We start from the raw sequence: 15,077 nt of genomic DNA, 5'->3' as shown, positions 1-15,077 counted from the left end.
TCCCCGTGACCCTCTGACCCTCTCCTCGTGACCCTCTGACCCTCTCCCGTGACCCTCTGACCCTCTCCCGTGCCCCTCTGACCCTCTCCCTTTGACCCTCTGACCCTCTCCCTTTGACCCTCTGACCCTCTCCCCGTGACACTCTGACCCTCTCCTCTGACCCTCTCCCTCTGACCCTCTTCCAGTGCCCCTCTGACTCTCTCCCAGTGCCCCTCTTACCCACTCCCATACCCTTCCTGGATGTGGGAGTGGTGTCAGAGGACTTGTGATTGACAATGCCACGTTTCTGCTCAATACGTGTTAAATATAAACCAGTGAGCTTTACATCAGTGATAGAACAAAGAACAACAAAGAAAATTACAGCACAGGAACAGGCCCTTCGGCCCTCCCAGCCTGCGCCGATCCAGATCCTTTATCTAAACCTGTCGCCTATTTTCCAACGTCTACTTCCCTCTGTTCCCCACCCGTTCATATACCTGTCCAGATGCATCTTAAATGATGCTATCGTGCCCGCCTCTACCACCTCCGCTGGTAAAGCGTTCCAGGCACCCACCACCCTCTGCGTAAAAAACTTTCCACGCACATCTCCCTTAAACTTTTCCCCTCACACCTTAAATCGTGATCCCTTGTAACTGACACCCCCACTCTTGGAAAAATCTTGTTGCTATCCACCCTGTCCATACCTCTTATAATTTTGTAGACCTCAATCAGGTCTCCCCTCAACCTCCATCTTTCCAATGAAAACAATCCTAATCTACTCAACCTTTCTTCATAGCTAGCATCCTCCATACCAGGCAACATCCTGGTGAACCTCCTCTGCACCCTCTCCAAGGCATCCACATCCTTCTGGTAATGTGGCGACCAGAGCTGCACGCAGTATTCCAAATGTGGCCGAACCAAAGTCCTATACAACTGTAACATGACTGCCGACTCTTGTACTCAATACCCCGTCCAATGAAGGCAAGCATGCTGTATGCCTTCTTGACCACTCTATCCACCTGTGTTGCCACCTTCAGGGTACAATGGACCTGAACTAAATAGGCAGCAGATGGGCAGCAAAAATGGAAGGGAAATTCAATTGAGGCATTCCAAATTATAAAGGGCTTTGAAACTGTTCCTGCTGGCGGAGTGTTGGTAAACAGAAGAGACAGATTGCAGCAATTGGTGGACAAACCAGAGGAGGGGTGCGAATTTTCTGTTTCTACGCAAGTTGTTCCAATTTGGGTGGCACTGCCTGACAGGATTGTGAAAGATTCAATAATAACTTTCAAAAGGGAATTGGACCAATGATTGAAAAGGAAAGAAGGCAGGGCTGCAGGGGTGGGGGGCGGTTGGGCGGGGGGGGGGGGGGTGGTCGGGGGATGGAGCTGAGGGCTGCATGGGGGGGGAGAGCTGGGGGCTGCATGGGGGGGGAGAGCTGGGGGCTGCATGGGGGGGAGCTGAGGGCTTCATGGGGGAGGGCTGCATGGGGGGGGAGAGCTGGGGGCTGCATGGGGGGAGAGAGCTGGGGGCTGCATATGGGGGAGTGCTGAGGGCTGCATGGGGGGAGAGAGCTGGGGGCTGAATGGGGGAAGAGCTGGGGGCTGCATGGGGGGGGGGGAGAGCCGAGGGCTGCATGGGGGGGGGGGAGAGAGCCGAGGGCTGCATGGGGTGGTGGGTGGAAAGCCGAAGGCTGCATGGGGTGGGAGGGGGGGAGAAGAGAGCCGAGGGCTGCATGGGGGGGGGGGGGGGGGAAGAGCCGAGGGCTGCATGGGGGGGGGGGGAAGAGCCGAGGGCTGCATGGGGAGAGAGAGCTGGGGGCTGCATGGGGGGGGGGGGGGGGGGAAGAGAGCTAGGGGCTGTGTTGGGGAGAGAGCTTGGGGCTGCGTTGGGGGTAGAGCTGGGGGCTGCGGGGGGGGGGGGGGGGAGAGCTGGGGGCTGCGGGGCGGGGAGAGCTGGGGGCTCCTCCTCTGCCCTGTTTCTCCCAGTGTCTCCGACAATACTCCTTCCTCAACTTTCAAACTATTTGAAAGCCGATGCATTGGCTACTCCCCCCTCATTGTTGTGTTTGGGATCCCAATGAGTGCAAAGTTGCTGCCTATATAATGATGACTGTACTTCATAATTATTGTATGTGAGATTCTTAGACATTTTTATTAAAAGGGATAAAGAAGAAAATGCATCAAAAATGTAGATTATTGTTTGCGAGGAAGGCCCAGTGGCACAGTGACAGCATCCTGAATTCTGGACCAGAAGCTCTGGGTTCAAGGCCAAGGCCACGACTTCTTGACCACAGAAGGAATGTTCATAACGCTGTTCAACGGGCTGATCATCCACTCGGGAATCCTTCTGCCACTTACCCAGAATTCTCCAAAGGGAAAAAGTCAGAGGATCAGAATCGGCTTTTTAGCAATATATGAAAATTTATTATATTGCTTAAAACAGTGCACAAAGAGAAGCTAATGTTTTGGATATGGAATCATTAGGAGCTGTGGGCGAGAGGCTGAGCGGATTTCTCCATTTTGGTGGGGCAGATTCTGGTGTCCCAGAACACGTTTGGAAATGGAGCCAATGATTCTGCTGAAAACTCCCGCTCGTTTGTGAGGGATTGGCTACAAGAGTTTACATCTGCCACTAAACCGGCTGGAAACATGTATAAACCCATTAAATAAACTGCAAGTGAGGCATCGTTCACAGGTCTTAAATCTGCTGTACTTTATATATCCTGGGAGGTTGGTTATACAAAAAGGTGCATAAAATTGCAGTGAAGGATGCCCAAGTACCTCCATATCTGCCATCTAATAGACCTGAACATTAAGTGCTGCTACTGGTTGCTATTTCCTTGCTGTCTTGCTTTGCGCCATAGATTACTGAGTGATCATTGTTTAAAACAATTAACAGTCTGGATGGATTGTTATTAGGAGTATTTATCTGTAGTTGTCAGGAAGGATTAATTCTAAGTCTTGTCCATGTTTGATTGTTTGTCCTTTGCAGGATAGTTTGTGGCTAACCAGAGTCCTATTAATATCCCATTTCCTGTTGTTTTTCCTCTGTTAAATGGTGCACTCAGCAGACCAGGGTTCATTACATCTCAATATGACATTCTCTCTTCACAGATGAAGCGAAAGTCAGAGAATGGCCTTGATGTGCGAGCGCTGTCACCAGGAAAGAAACTGTGCAAGGGATCAGAATACTCCAGGTACTGACTGGAAAGAACAGCTGCAGCATTGACCAAGTCTCCTGACTAAAGCCCACTGTGTGCTTCAACTTGCTATCATTATGACTTGATGTTTTCTGTGACTGATTCCAATGGGTGTGAAATGAATGGATTGGCTCAAACATTCCCCTGATGCCAAAAGCTTTGGTTTATTGTAAGAACGTTCACTTTTCCAAAATCTCTGCAACACTGGATTGCTGATAATATCTGAAAATCCTGTTACACGTTAACAAAGTGAGTGCATCAAGAACAAAGTTCGAGGAGAATATAACCTCCACGAATTAGGAACTTGTGCCTTAATATTAAGAGTAGTATCCATCCTACATAATATAGCTCCCCAGTTTTAAACATCTTAATGTTGTAATACTTGAATTTATATTTTGCCAATATTTCAAGCATGTCACAAATTAGTTCACTGGATGTGGGCGTCCCTGGCTGGGCCAGCATTTATTACCCTCGAACTCAGTGTCTCGCTTTACCATTACCGTCGCAGAGAGCAGTTAAGAATCAGCCACATTGCTGTGGGTCTGGAGTCGCATGTAGGCCAGACCGGGTCAGGGCAGCAGATTTCCTTCCCTAAAGGACATTAGTGAACCAGATGGATTTTTACGACAATGGACAGTGGTTTCATGGTCATCATCATAGAATCATACACTTCCTACATTCGGCCCTTCCATTCGGCCCTGATCAGCCGTTCATTATGATCATTTTCAGGGGCTGGTTTAGCACACTGGGCTAAATCGCTGACTTGTAAAGCAGACCCAGGCAGGCCAGCAGCACGGTTCAATTCCCGTACCAGCCTCCCCGAACAGGCGCCGGAATGTGGCGACTAGGGGCTTTTCACAGTAACTTCATTGAAGCCTACTCGTGACAATAAGCGATTTTCATTTCATTTCATTTTCACCAGCAACCGTAGTGGCATTATCCTGATTTCTGGATTGCTAATCCAGTGACAATGCCACTGTGCCACCACCTCCCCTTATGCATACACCATAGAGGGCAGCATGGCGGCACAGTGGTTAGCACTGCAGCCTCATGGTGCCGAGGTCACAGGTTCGATCCCGGCTCTAGGTCACTGTCCGTGTGGAGTTTGTACATTCTCCCCGTGTCTGCGTGGGTTTCGCCCCCACAACCCCAAAGATGTGCAGGGTAGGTGAATTGGCCATGCTAAATTGCCCCTTAATTGGAAAAAATGAATTGGGTACTCTAAATTTATTATTAAAAATGCATCCACGATATAGGAGAGGCTGTGGTGCAATGGTATCGTCACTGGACTAGTGATCCAGACGTCCAGCGTTATGTCATGGGGACCCGGGTTCGAATCCCACCATGGCAGATGGTGGAATTTGAATTAATGCCTGGAATTAAAAGTTCAATGATGTCCATGAAACCATTGTTGATTATGGTAAAAACCCATCTAGTTCACTAATATCCTTTAACGAAGGAAATCTGTCATCTTTACCTGGTGTGGCCTACATGTGACTCCAGACCCACAGCCATGTCCTCCGGGATGGGTAATGAATGTTGGCCCCGCCAGGCGCAAACGTTCCATGAACGGGAAAAAAAAATCTCCAGCAGCCTTCCTGCAGTGTATGGTTCCTGTGTAAATGCTATCCGTACTGTCGGACCAGACTACTTTAGAGCTTAAGAATACCCTCTCAAAAACACATACTTGTTCTTGGAAAGTTCTTTTCAAATAGCAGCTAAAGTTGTCGTTATGATTGTACTGCTGGGTGATTTTCACAGATCACAATCGAGTGGGTACTTACCTAGCCAACCAATATACTTCACGAAAAGCCAGCCGTCTCAAATGACAGTTCACCATTTGCAGCCAGTGTGGACTAGGTTGCATCCCCAGGATGCCGATAGTGGGAATCCAGCGATGGTAATGATTGGATGTTAAGGGGCAATGGCTAGATTCTCTCTTGTTGAGTGTGTGTCCTTCTGATGAAAGAACGGTCATTGATGAAGCAGCTGATAATGGTTGTGCTTCCGACACTACACTTCTTTCTCGTGTCTGTAGTCCACAGCAGTCAAAACTGATAGTGAAACTAATAAAAGCCTCGCAGCCACAGCCCAGCTCCACCCACACAATGACATCACTGAAGCCATGTGATAACTTTCTTAAAGGGATACTCACATGACATAGTCACCAATGTAAGATAGTAATTTGCTTAAAGTCTAATAAATTGCCCTTCGTGACCAAAAAAGGTTAGGAGGGGTTATTGGGTTGCGGGGATAGGGTGGAAGTGAGGGCTTAAATGGGTTGGTGCAGACCCGATGGGCCGAATGGCCTCTTTCTGCACTGTATTTACTATGTTCTACTACCCTGAGTAACTCCTGCAGCGATGTCCTGGGACTGAGATGACTGACCACCAACACACCCAAGCATTTTCACTGCTGTTAGTTATGATTCCAACCAGTAAAGATCACCCAACTGGCAATCATTGCTCATAGTCACAAGTAACTACGGCCTCTCGCTTTACTCATGGGTGTCTAGTACCTGTGGAAATGTGCCAAAGGAGCATTAAACACTTTAATGAGAGGTAGATAGAAACGTGGTTTAAAAATATTTCCATGCATGATGTCCAGTGGATAAAGTGTGGAACGTAAATCCAGATTAAACATATGCTCATAATGTGTCAGATCAGTCAGTAATGTGTGAGAGCAGCTAATGATTGCTGACATGTCTGGTGCTGTTCCCCAGCTCTTGCGTAGGTGATGGGATGTGGAGGAAGATGCTGCAGCCTCGCATCAGCTGGTGTCTTTTCTATTTTTTATGAAATTATCGAGCTAGAGAATGTGAGCTGCATATTAATCACAATCTGTTGCTATTGCGATCCAGTACAAGTGGTGTGTGTTGCAAGCTGAAGTTGGTTTTCAACTCACACCAAAGCTTTAATATTTGAAAGATCTGAATTAAACAGAACAAACTATGATTTTTGGATAAATCTGAAAATTTGGACGAGAAAATCTGAATAAATGTGATCAGTTTTGCAGGTTATTTTTTTCTCACGTTGGGCCTCGTGTCTGAACAAACACTCCTGATTAAACTCATTAGAGTAAATGTCCATCCATATGGCCTCCCGGGGCACAGACAGCGTGGGTCAGCTGCCAATTAAGCTCCTCTCATGCCCCAGACATGTGATTTAAACTTGTCAATTGATAGCATTTCCTTCACCCATGTGAGGCATTCCTGAGGCCTCGCCTTTGATGTAAAATGCTGTTCAACCATTATAAAGAAATATATCCAACCTGGGGATCAGTCACTTCTCTGTTTCCCTTGCTGACAGCTCTCTATCTCCCTGCATAAATACGGCCACGACATTTGGAGATCTACGGAATGGCAACATCCCAGGCCAGCATCGGAGACGGATTACTTCAGTGGCGCCTCCATCAGATCTTCAGGAATGGCTTGGCATGTTCCAGGTATGTACACAGCAGAATCAACTTGGGGATGGGGTGGGCAGAAAGACGCACACAGGTGTGTGTGTACGCGTGTGCGCGTGCGTGCCTCTCCATCCTCCATGACAACTCAACATGAGTGCAGACAACATTTGAAACCACCTTCAGCCAGCATGGACCAGTTCCTGAGACCCCCACCATAAACAAACAGGAAGGACCTAAAGGGAGAGTTAAGAAGAGCAAGGAGAGGACACGAAAAGTCATTGGCGGATAGGATCAAGGAAAATCCTAACGCTTTCTATAGGTATATCAGGAACAAAAGAATGACTAGAGTAAGATTAGGGCCAATCAAGGATAGTAGTGGAAAGTTGTGTGTGGAATCAGAGGAGATAGGGGAAACGTTAAATGGATATTTTTCGTCAGTGTTTACACTGGAGAAAGACAATGTTGTCGAGGAGAACACTCAGGTTCAGTCGACCAGGCTAGATGGAATTGAGGTTCAAAAGGAGGAGGTGTTAGCAATTTTGGAAAATGTCAAAATAGATAAGTCCCCTGGGCCAGATGGGATTTATCCTAGGATTCTCTGGGAAGCCAGGGAGGAGATTGCAGAGCCTTTGTCCTTGATCTTTATGTCGTCTTTGTCGACAGGAATAGTGCCGGAAGACTGGAGGATAGCAAATGTTGTCCCCTTGTTCAAGAAGGGGAGTAGAGACAACCCTGGTAATTATAGACCTGTGTGCCTTCGGTTGTGGGTAAAATGTTGGAAAAGGTTATAAGAGATAGGGTTTATAATCATCTTGAAAAGAACAAGTTAATTAGGGATAGTCAACACGGTTTTGTGAAGGGTAGGACATGCCTCACAAACCTTATTGAGTTTTTTGAGAAGGTGACCAAACGGGTGGATGAGGGTAAAGCGGTTGATGTGTATATGGATTTCAGTAAGGCGTTTGATAAGGTTCCCCACGGTAGGCTATTGCAGAAAATAAGGAAATATGGGATTGAAGGTGATTTAGTGGTTTGGATCAGTAATTGGCTAGCTGAAAGAAGACAGAGGGTGGTGGTTGATGGCAAATGTTCATCCTGGAGTTCAGTTACTAGTGGTGTACCGCAAGGATCTGTTTGGGGCCACTGCTGTTTGTCATTTTTATAAATGACCTGGAAGAGGGTGTAGAAGGATGGGTTAGTAAATTTCCAGATGACACGAAGGTCGGTGGAGTTGTGGATAGTGCTGAAGGATGTTATAGGATACAGAGGGACATAGATAAGCTGCAGAGCTGGGCTGAGAGGTGGCAGATGGAGTTTAATGCGGAAAAGTGTGAGGTGGTTCACTTTGGAAGGAGTAACAGGAATGCAGAGTACTGGGCTAATGGCAAGATTCTTGGTAGTGTAGATGAACAGAGAGATCTCGGCATCCAGGTACATAAATGCCTGAAAGTTGCCACCCAGGTTAATAGGGCTGTTAAGAAGGCATATGGTGTGCTAGCCTTTATCAGCAGGGGGATTGAGTTTCGGAGCCACAAGGTCATGCTGCAGCTGTACATAACTCTGGTGCGGCCGCACCTGGAGTACTGCGTGCAGTTCTGGTCACCACATTATCGGAAGGATGTGGAAGCTTTGGAAAGGGTTCAGAGGAGATTTACTAGGATGTTGCCTGGTATGGAGGGAAGGTCTTACGAGGAAAGGCTCAGGGACTTGAGGTTGTTTTCGTTAGAGAGGAGAAGGCTGAGAGGTGACTTAATAGAGACATATAAGATAGTCAGAGGGTTAGATAGGGTGGACAGTGAGAGTCTTTTTCCTCGGATGGTGATGAACAACTCGAGGGGACATAGCTTTAAATTGAGGGGTGGTAGATATAGGACAGATGTCAGAGGCAGTTTCTTTACTCCGAGAGTAGTAGGGGTGTGGAACGCCCTGCCTGCAACAATAGTAGACTCGTCAACTTTAAGGGCATTTAAGTGGTCACTGGATAGACATATGGATGAAAATGGAATAGTGTAGGTCAGATAGGCTTCAGATGGTTTCACAGGTCGGAGCAACATCGAGGGCCGAAGAGCCCGTACTGCGCTGTAATGTTCTATGTTCTATGTTCTATGAAATATAAAATAACCTACACTAACTCCCCAATTACCTGTTTACTGATCAGTTTGGGTTCTGCCTGGCTCATTCAGCCCAGACCTCGTTACAGCCTAACTCCAAACATGGACAAGAGAACTGAAACCCAGAGGTGGGGTGAAAGTTGATGTCCGGACAATAAGGCAACATTTGACAAAAATCTGGTATCAAGGAATGCTTGTGAAATTCAATGGGTATTAGTGGAAAATAAAGCACTAGATGTTGCCTTTTCCAGAACAAAGAAAGATGTGGAAGCTCCTCAGTGTTATATTCTAGATCCAAACACCTTGACGGCTTCATCAATGATCTTCTGTCCATCATGGGGATGTTTGCTGGTAATTGCAGAGTGTTCAGTTGCATTTGCAACTCCTTAGATACTGAAGCAGTTTTGTTGCTTGCATGCAGGAAAACCGGAGCAACCGCAGGTCTGGGTTGATAAGTGGCGGCTGACATTTGTATTGCATGAGTATCAGGCAATAACCATCTCCAAGATTGTTTTAACTATCTTCCCTTGACATTCACAACCTTACATTGGCTAGATCCTCCACAATCAATATCCTGGGGGTCACGACTAAGCTTAAGTGATATATAAATACTGTATGAATAAATAATGGGTCAGAGTTTTAGTATTCTGTGATATGTAATTCACCGTCTGATCTCTCCCCAAAGCCTGATCACTATGTGCAAGGCACAAGTCAGGAATGTGATAAAATACTCCACTGAGCTGGATGATTGTGTCTCCAACATAGCTCAATAAGTTCAACCAGGACAAACCAGCCCACTTGATCAGCATTCCATCCGACATCTTAAACAGCCATTGCCTTCACCACCAACACACATTGGCAGTAATGTGTTATTACGATTCCGGACCAGACCCCAACAGTTGCTAGGATACTGGATAGAAACCCCAATATTTTATTTTAATTTTGTAAGACTGGGAGGAAAGGATTCCTCGCTCCAGGAGTGATTTTGCAAAATAGGGATGTGGAATATTAAAACAAACTTCATTACTAACACAGTATTAAAATATCTTTCACACCACACAAGTAAATAGCTTACAATTAACCCTCAAACGATGTTAATAATTACTGTGAAACAATAACCCTTAAATGCTATCTTTATTCCCACTAAAACAACAAAACCACCTCAGGTCGCAATCCACTTTTAAATACAGTTAGCAGGCTCAGGAATACTTACTGTACAGAGATGTCTCGGATACTCCACTTTGAGAAAGAGAGATCTTGAGTCTGCTTGAAAGAAAGCGACCTGGCCCCCCTGTCAGAATAATGCAGAATATCTAGCTGCCTTTCTTCAGAACCTTCTCAGCTTGCCTTCCAGCTAAAAACTAACGGAACTGCTTGGAAAGAAACCGCTAGTCTGTCTGCAGACAGATCTTTAACTGAATCAGCAACCGTTTCACATCTGGTCACAACCCAATCTGAAACTGAACTGAATCCACAACATCTGACTGCTTCAGCCCCGGCACCTCGCGTTAACTACCTCCTCTCACTCAGCTGAACGCAATGTCTCTAATTACCTACTCCCCAGGGGTCCATCTTGATATAAAATGGAAGTCTGTTAGCCCAAACTTTTGGATGTTTTAATTGCACCTGACTTCACAAACCAGGCCGTCTTTCAAACCAGATTTGTTTACAAACATGACTGCAGCAGTCAGACACACTGTCCCAGGCTTTTAACCCTTACTGTACCAAATACATGTGATACAATATACCTGAAATTCCCAAATTCATCACAGTCATCTACAAGATGCACTGTGCAGACTCAGCAAGACTTATTTGACAGCACAGCACAGGATGGCCCTTTGGCCCTCCAGGCCTGTGCAGATCACGTGCCCTATCGAGACCAACCGTCTGTATCTTTCTATACTCCGTCTGTTCATGTGCCTAACCAGATAAGTCTGAAAGGTCGCTAACGTATCTGCCTCAACCACCTCACTTGGCAGCGCATTCCAGGCCACCACCATTCTCTGTGTAAAAAACATTCCCCTGCACATCTCGACTGAAACCCCCCCCCCATACCTTGTAATTGTCATTTCCGCCCTGGGAAAAAGCCTCCCAACTGTTCACCCTATCTATACCCCTAATAATTTTATAGACTTCTCTCTAGGGAGAAAAATCCCAGTTTATTCAGTCTCTCCTCATAGCTAATACCCTCCATACCAGGCAGCACCCTGGTAAACCTTTTTTGCACTCTCTCCAAAGCCTCCTCGTCCTTCTGATAGTGCGGTGACCAGAAATGGACACCGTATTCCAAATGTGGCCTAACCAACGTTCTACATAACTGTAACATAATTCTCGAGCCTTTATACTCTACACCCCGCCCTATGAAGGCAAGCATGCCATATGCTTTCTTTACCACCATTTCCACCTGTGCTGCCACTTCTAAGGATCTGTGGACCTACATGCCCAGATCTCTCTGTGTCTCTATGCTCCTGATGGTTCTGCCATTTATTTTACAGTTCCCAGCTGAACTGGATCTACCAAAATGCATCACCTCATATTTGCAAGGTTAAATTCCATCTGCCATTTCTCTGCCCAATTTTGCAGCCTATCTATATCCTGCTGTATTCTCTGACAATCTTCATCACTATCCATAACTCCTGCAATCTTAGTATCATCCGCAAACTTGCTAATCAGACCTGCTCCATTTTCTTCCACGTCATTTATATAAATTACAAAGAGCAGAGGTCCCAGTACTGATTCCTGCTGAACACCACTAGTTACAGACTTCCATTTGGAAAACCACCCTTCCACTGCTACCCTCTGTCTTCTATGGCCAAGTCAGTTCTGGATCCATCCAGCTAGTTCACCTCTGACTCCATATGATCTAATCTTTTGCACCTTATCAAATTCTTTACTAAAGTCCACCCCTTTCCTCGTCAATCATTTCTCTCACCTCCTCAAAAACATTCAGTCAAATTAGTGAGACATGACCGCCCTCTGACAAAACCATGCTGTCTGTCGCTAATAAGACCATTCACTTCCAAATGTGCATAGATCCTATCTCTGAGAATCTTTCCCAACAATTTCGCTATCACTGACGTCAAGCTCACTGGCCTATAATTACCTTGATTATCCTTGCAACCTTTCTTAAATAACGGTACAACATTGGCTACCCTCCAATCCTCTGGGATCTCATCTGTGGCAAATGAGGAAACCAAGATTTCTGTCAGAGGCCCAGCGATTTCATCTCTTGCCCCACTCAGTAATCTGGGATAGATGCAATCTGGTCCATTTGTCTACCTTAATGCTTATTAACACACCTAACACTTCCTCCCTCCTAATAACACAACCCTCTGAGACGCCACCAATCAACGTGTCCCTCTCCTTTGTGAATACTGATGCAAAATACTCATTAAGGACCTCATCTACTTCCTCTGGTTTGACACAATTTCCCTCCTTTGTCCTCGAGTGGACCAGCTCTTTCTCTAGCTACTCTCTTGTTCCTAATATATGTATGAAGTGCCTTGGGATTCTCCTTAATCCTGTCTGCCAAGGACATTTTGTCCTTGTCCACCTAGATGGACAACGGATGCAGATACATGCGAACACCATCACTTGCAAGTTTCCCTCCAAGTGATTCAACATTCCAACCTTGAAATCTGTTGGCTTTCCATCACTGGCACTGGGTCCAAACCCTGATACCATCCCACCTTCCTCACAGCACTGTGATGTACACGACAGAGGCTGCAGTGGTCCCACTTTCCCCTCAGCACTGTGATGTACACGACAGAGGCTGCAGTGGGCCCACTTTCCCCTCAGCACTGTGATGTACACGGCACAGGCTGCAGTGGGCCCACTTTCCTCACAGCACTGTGATGTACACGGCACAGGCTGCAGTGTTCCCACTTTCCTCACAGCACTGTGATGTACACGGCACAGGCTGCAGTGGGCCCACTTTCCCCTCAGCACTGTGATGTACACGGCACAGGCTGCAGTGGGCCCACTTTCCCCTCAGCACTGTGATGTACACGGCACAGGCTGCAGTGGGCCCACTTTCCCCTCAGCACTGTGATGTACACTACAGCGGCTGCAGTGGGCCCACTTTCCCCTCAGCACTGTGATGTACACTACAGAGGCTGCAGTGGGCCCACTTTCCTCACAGCACTGTGATGTACACGGCACAGGCTGCAGTGTTCCCACTTTCCTCACAGCACTGTGATGTACAAGGCACAGGCTGCAGTGGGCCCACTTTCCCCTCAGCACTGTGATGTACACGGCACAGGCTGCAGTGGGCCCACTTTCCTCACAGCACTGTGATGTACACGGCACAGGCTGCAGTGGGCCCACTTTCCCCTCAGCACTGTGATGTACACGGCACAGGCTGCAGTGGGCCCACTTTCCCCTCAGCACTGTGATGTACTCGGCACAGGCTGCAGTGGGCCCACTTTCCCCTCAGCACTGTGATGTACACGGCACAGGCTGCAGTGGGCCCACTTTCCCCTCAGCACTGTGATGTACACGGCACAGGCTGCAGTGGGCCCACTTTCCCCTCAGCACTGTGATGTACACGACACAGGCTGCAGTGGGCCCACTTTCCTCAGCACTGTGATGTACACGGCACAGGCTGCAGTGGGCCCACTTTCCCCTCAGCACTGTGATGTACACGGCACAGGCTGCAGTGGGCCCACTTTCCCCTCAGCACTGTGATGTACACGACACAGGCTGCAGTGGGCCCACTTTCCCCTCAGCACTGTGATGTACACGGCACAGGCTGCAGTGGGCCCACTTTCCCCTCAGCACTGTGATGTACACGGCACAGGCTGCAGTGGTTCAGCCACCTTTTTGAAGGCAATTACAGAGGGGCATGAACAAATTTTTAAAAAACACTTGGACAAACTACCTTGAGCTCTGATATGTGATTCATTGTCGTCTCTGACCTGTCTCTCCTTTTGACCTCTCTCATCAGAGGCTGATTTAGCTCACTGGGCTAAATCGCTGGCTTTTAAAGCAGACCAAGCAGGCCAGCAGCACGGTTCGATTCCCGTACCAGCCTCCCCGGACAGGCGCCAGAATGTGGCGACTAGGGGCTTTTCACAGTAACTTCATTGAAGCCTACTCGTGACAATAAGCGATTTTCATTTTTTTAAATTTCACAGCCTTCTGCTTGCCGGTTTTATGCTGTTATGACTACTTAGTGTGAGCTTTTTACCCGTTGGGTCTTCTGAACTCCATCTTCCACATGTCTTGATTCTCACAGTTGAAAGCAGTGATGATTATTAATATCGAAAGCATGGAAGACCTTGTCCACCTTGGTCATTTCTCTCTGGAGGGAGGCACTTTTAATCAGATATGTCTTGGAACAGAAGCCATTTCATGACCATTCTAAGCAGATGGAAATCTCAGCAATTCGTCAAACCGTTGGTATCTGGAATGTGAAACAGATGCTGTACTGCCAACCTTTATGATGACAACAAGTCATGAGGAAGTAAACGTTTGTTGTGAAATTGTGGAGGATAGCTGATGCAAATCCTACTTTCTTTTCCAATCCCGTGTGAAGTTCTGCATGGGAGCAATAGTATTAAACGCTTGTTCAAGAGGTTGAGACCTTTAAAGGTGAAGCTGGGTCTCACAGTGAAGGTACAGCCTCGTGTAGCAGTAAACTCTGTGTTGAGTTGGCAATAGGCTTGATGCAATTCACCTCTGCTATCCCGATCAAGAGAGATGAAAAAGCAACTATTGTTTGTACCCCTGACCAGTATTGTCATCTCTATGAATTATGTACAACAACTGTGAATGAGGATCGATCAGGTCCTCCTGTGATACCATCCTGGAGAAATCACCCACAGATGCTCACTGTCTTGGCCCTCCAATGCAGTGCAGCTGGTAAAGTAAGCAAATGGTATGTTGGCCTTCATTATGAAAGGATTTGAGTGCAGAAGCAGTGATGCCTTGCTCCTCGGCCCAACGAGCTTCATCAATGACCTCCCATCATAAGGTCAGAAGTGGGGATGTTTGTGGATGACTGCACAATGTTCAGCACCATTAGCGACTCCTCAGATAATGAAGAAGTCCATGCCCAAATGCAGCAAGATCTGGACAATATCCAGGCTTGGGCTGACAAGTGGCAAGTTACATTCACGCCACGCAAGTGCCTGGCGATGACCATTGCCTACAAGAGAGGATCTAACCACTGCCCCCTTAACATTCAATGGCATTACCATCGCTGAATCTCCCACAGTCACCATCCTGGGGGTTACCATTGATCAGAAACTGAGCTGGACCCAACCATATTAATACTGTGGCTACCAGGCCAGGTCAAAGGCTAGGATCCTACGCCGAGTAACTCACCTCCTGACCCCCCCAAAGCCTGTCCACCATCTACAAGGCATAAGTCAGGAGTG

The 15,077-nt window shown here is 47.2% G+C and overlaps 1 protein-coding gene across 3 annotated transcripts in view; it reads left to right on the top strand.

The window, feature by feature from the left end:
• LOC119977183 (F-box/WD repeat-containing protein 7-like) overlaps positions 1–15,077 on the top strand; it is a 267,076-nt gene that overhangs the window by 189,843 nt on the left and 62,156 nt on the right. For all 3 annotated transcript variants that reach the window (XM_038817862.1, XM_038817863.1, XM_038817864.1), the window contains 2 exons: positions 3,096–3,178; positions 6,490–6,625. In XM_038817862.1, the coding sequence (XP_038673790.1) occupies positions 3,096–3,178; positions 6,490–6,625 (219 nt within the window). The remainder of the gene's footprint in view (positions 1–3,095; positions 3,179–6,489; positions 6,626–15,077) is intronic.

This window comes from Scyliorhinus canicula, chromosome 14 (assembly GCF_902713615.1).
Source record: "Scyliorhinus canicula chromosome 14, sScyCan1.1, whole genome shotgun sequence".
NCBI lineage: Eukaryota > Metazoa > Chordata > Chondrichthyes > Carcharhiniformes > Scyliorhinidae > Scyliorhinus > Scyliorhinus canicula.
This window is presented reverse-complemented; position numbering and strand designations above follow the sequence as displayed.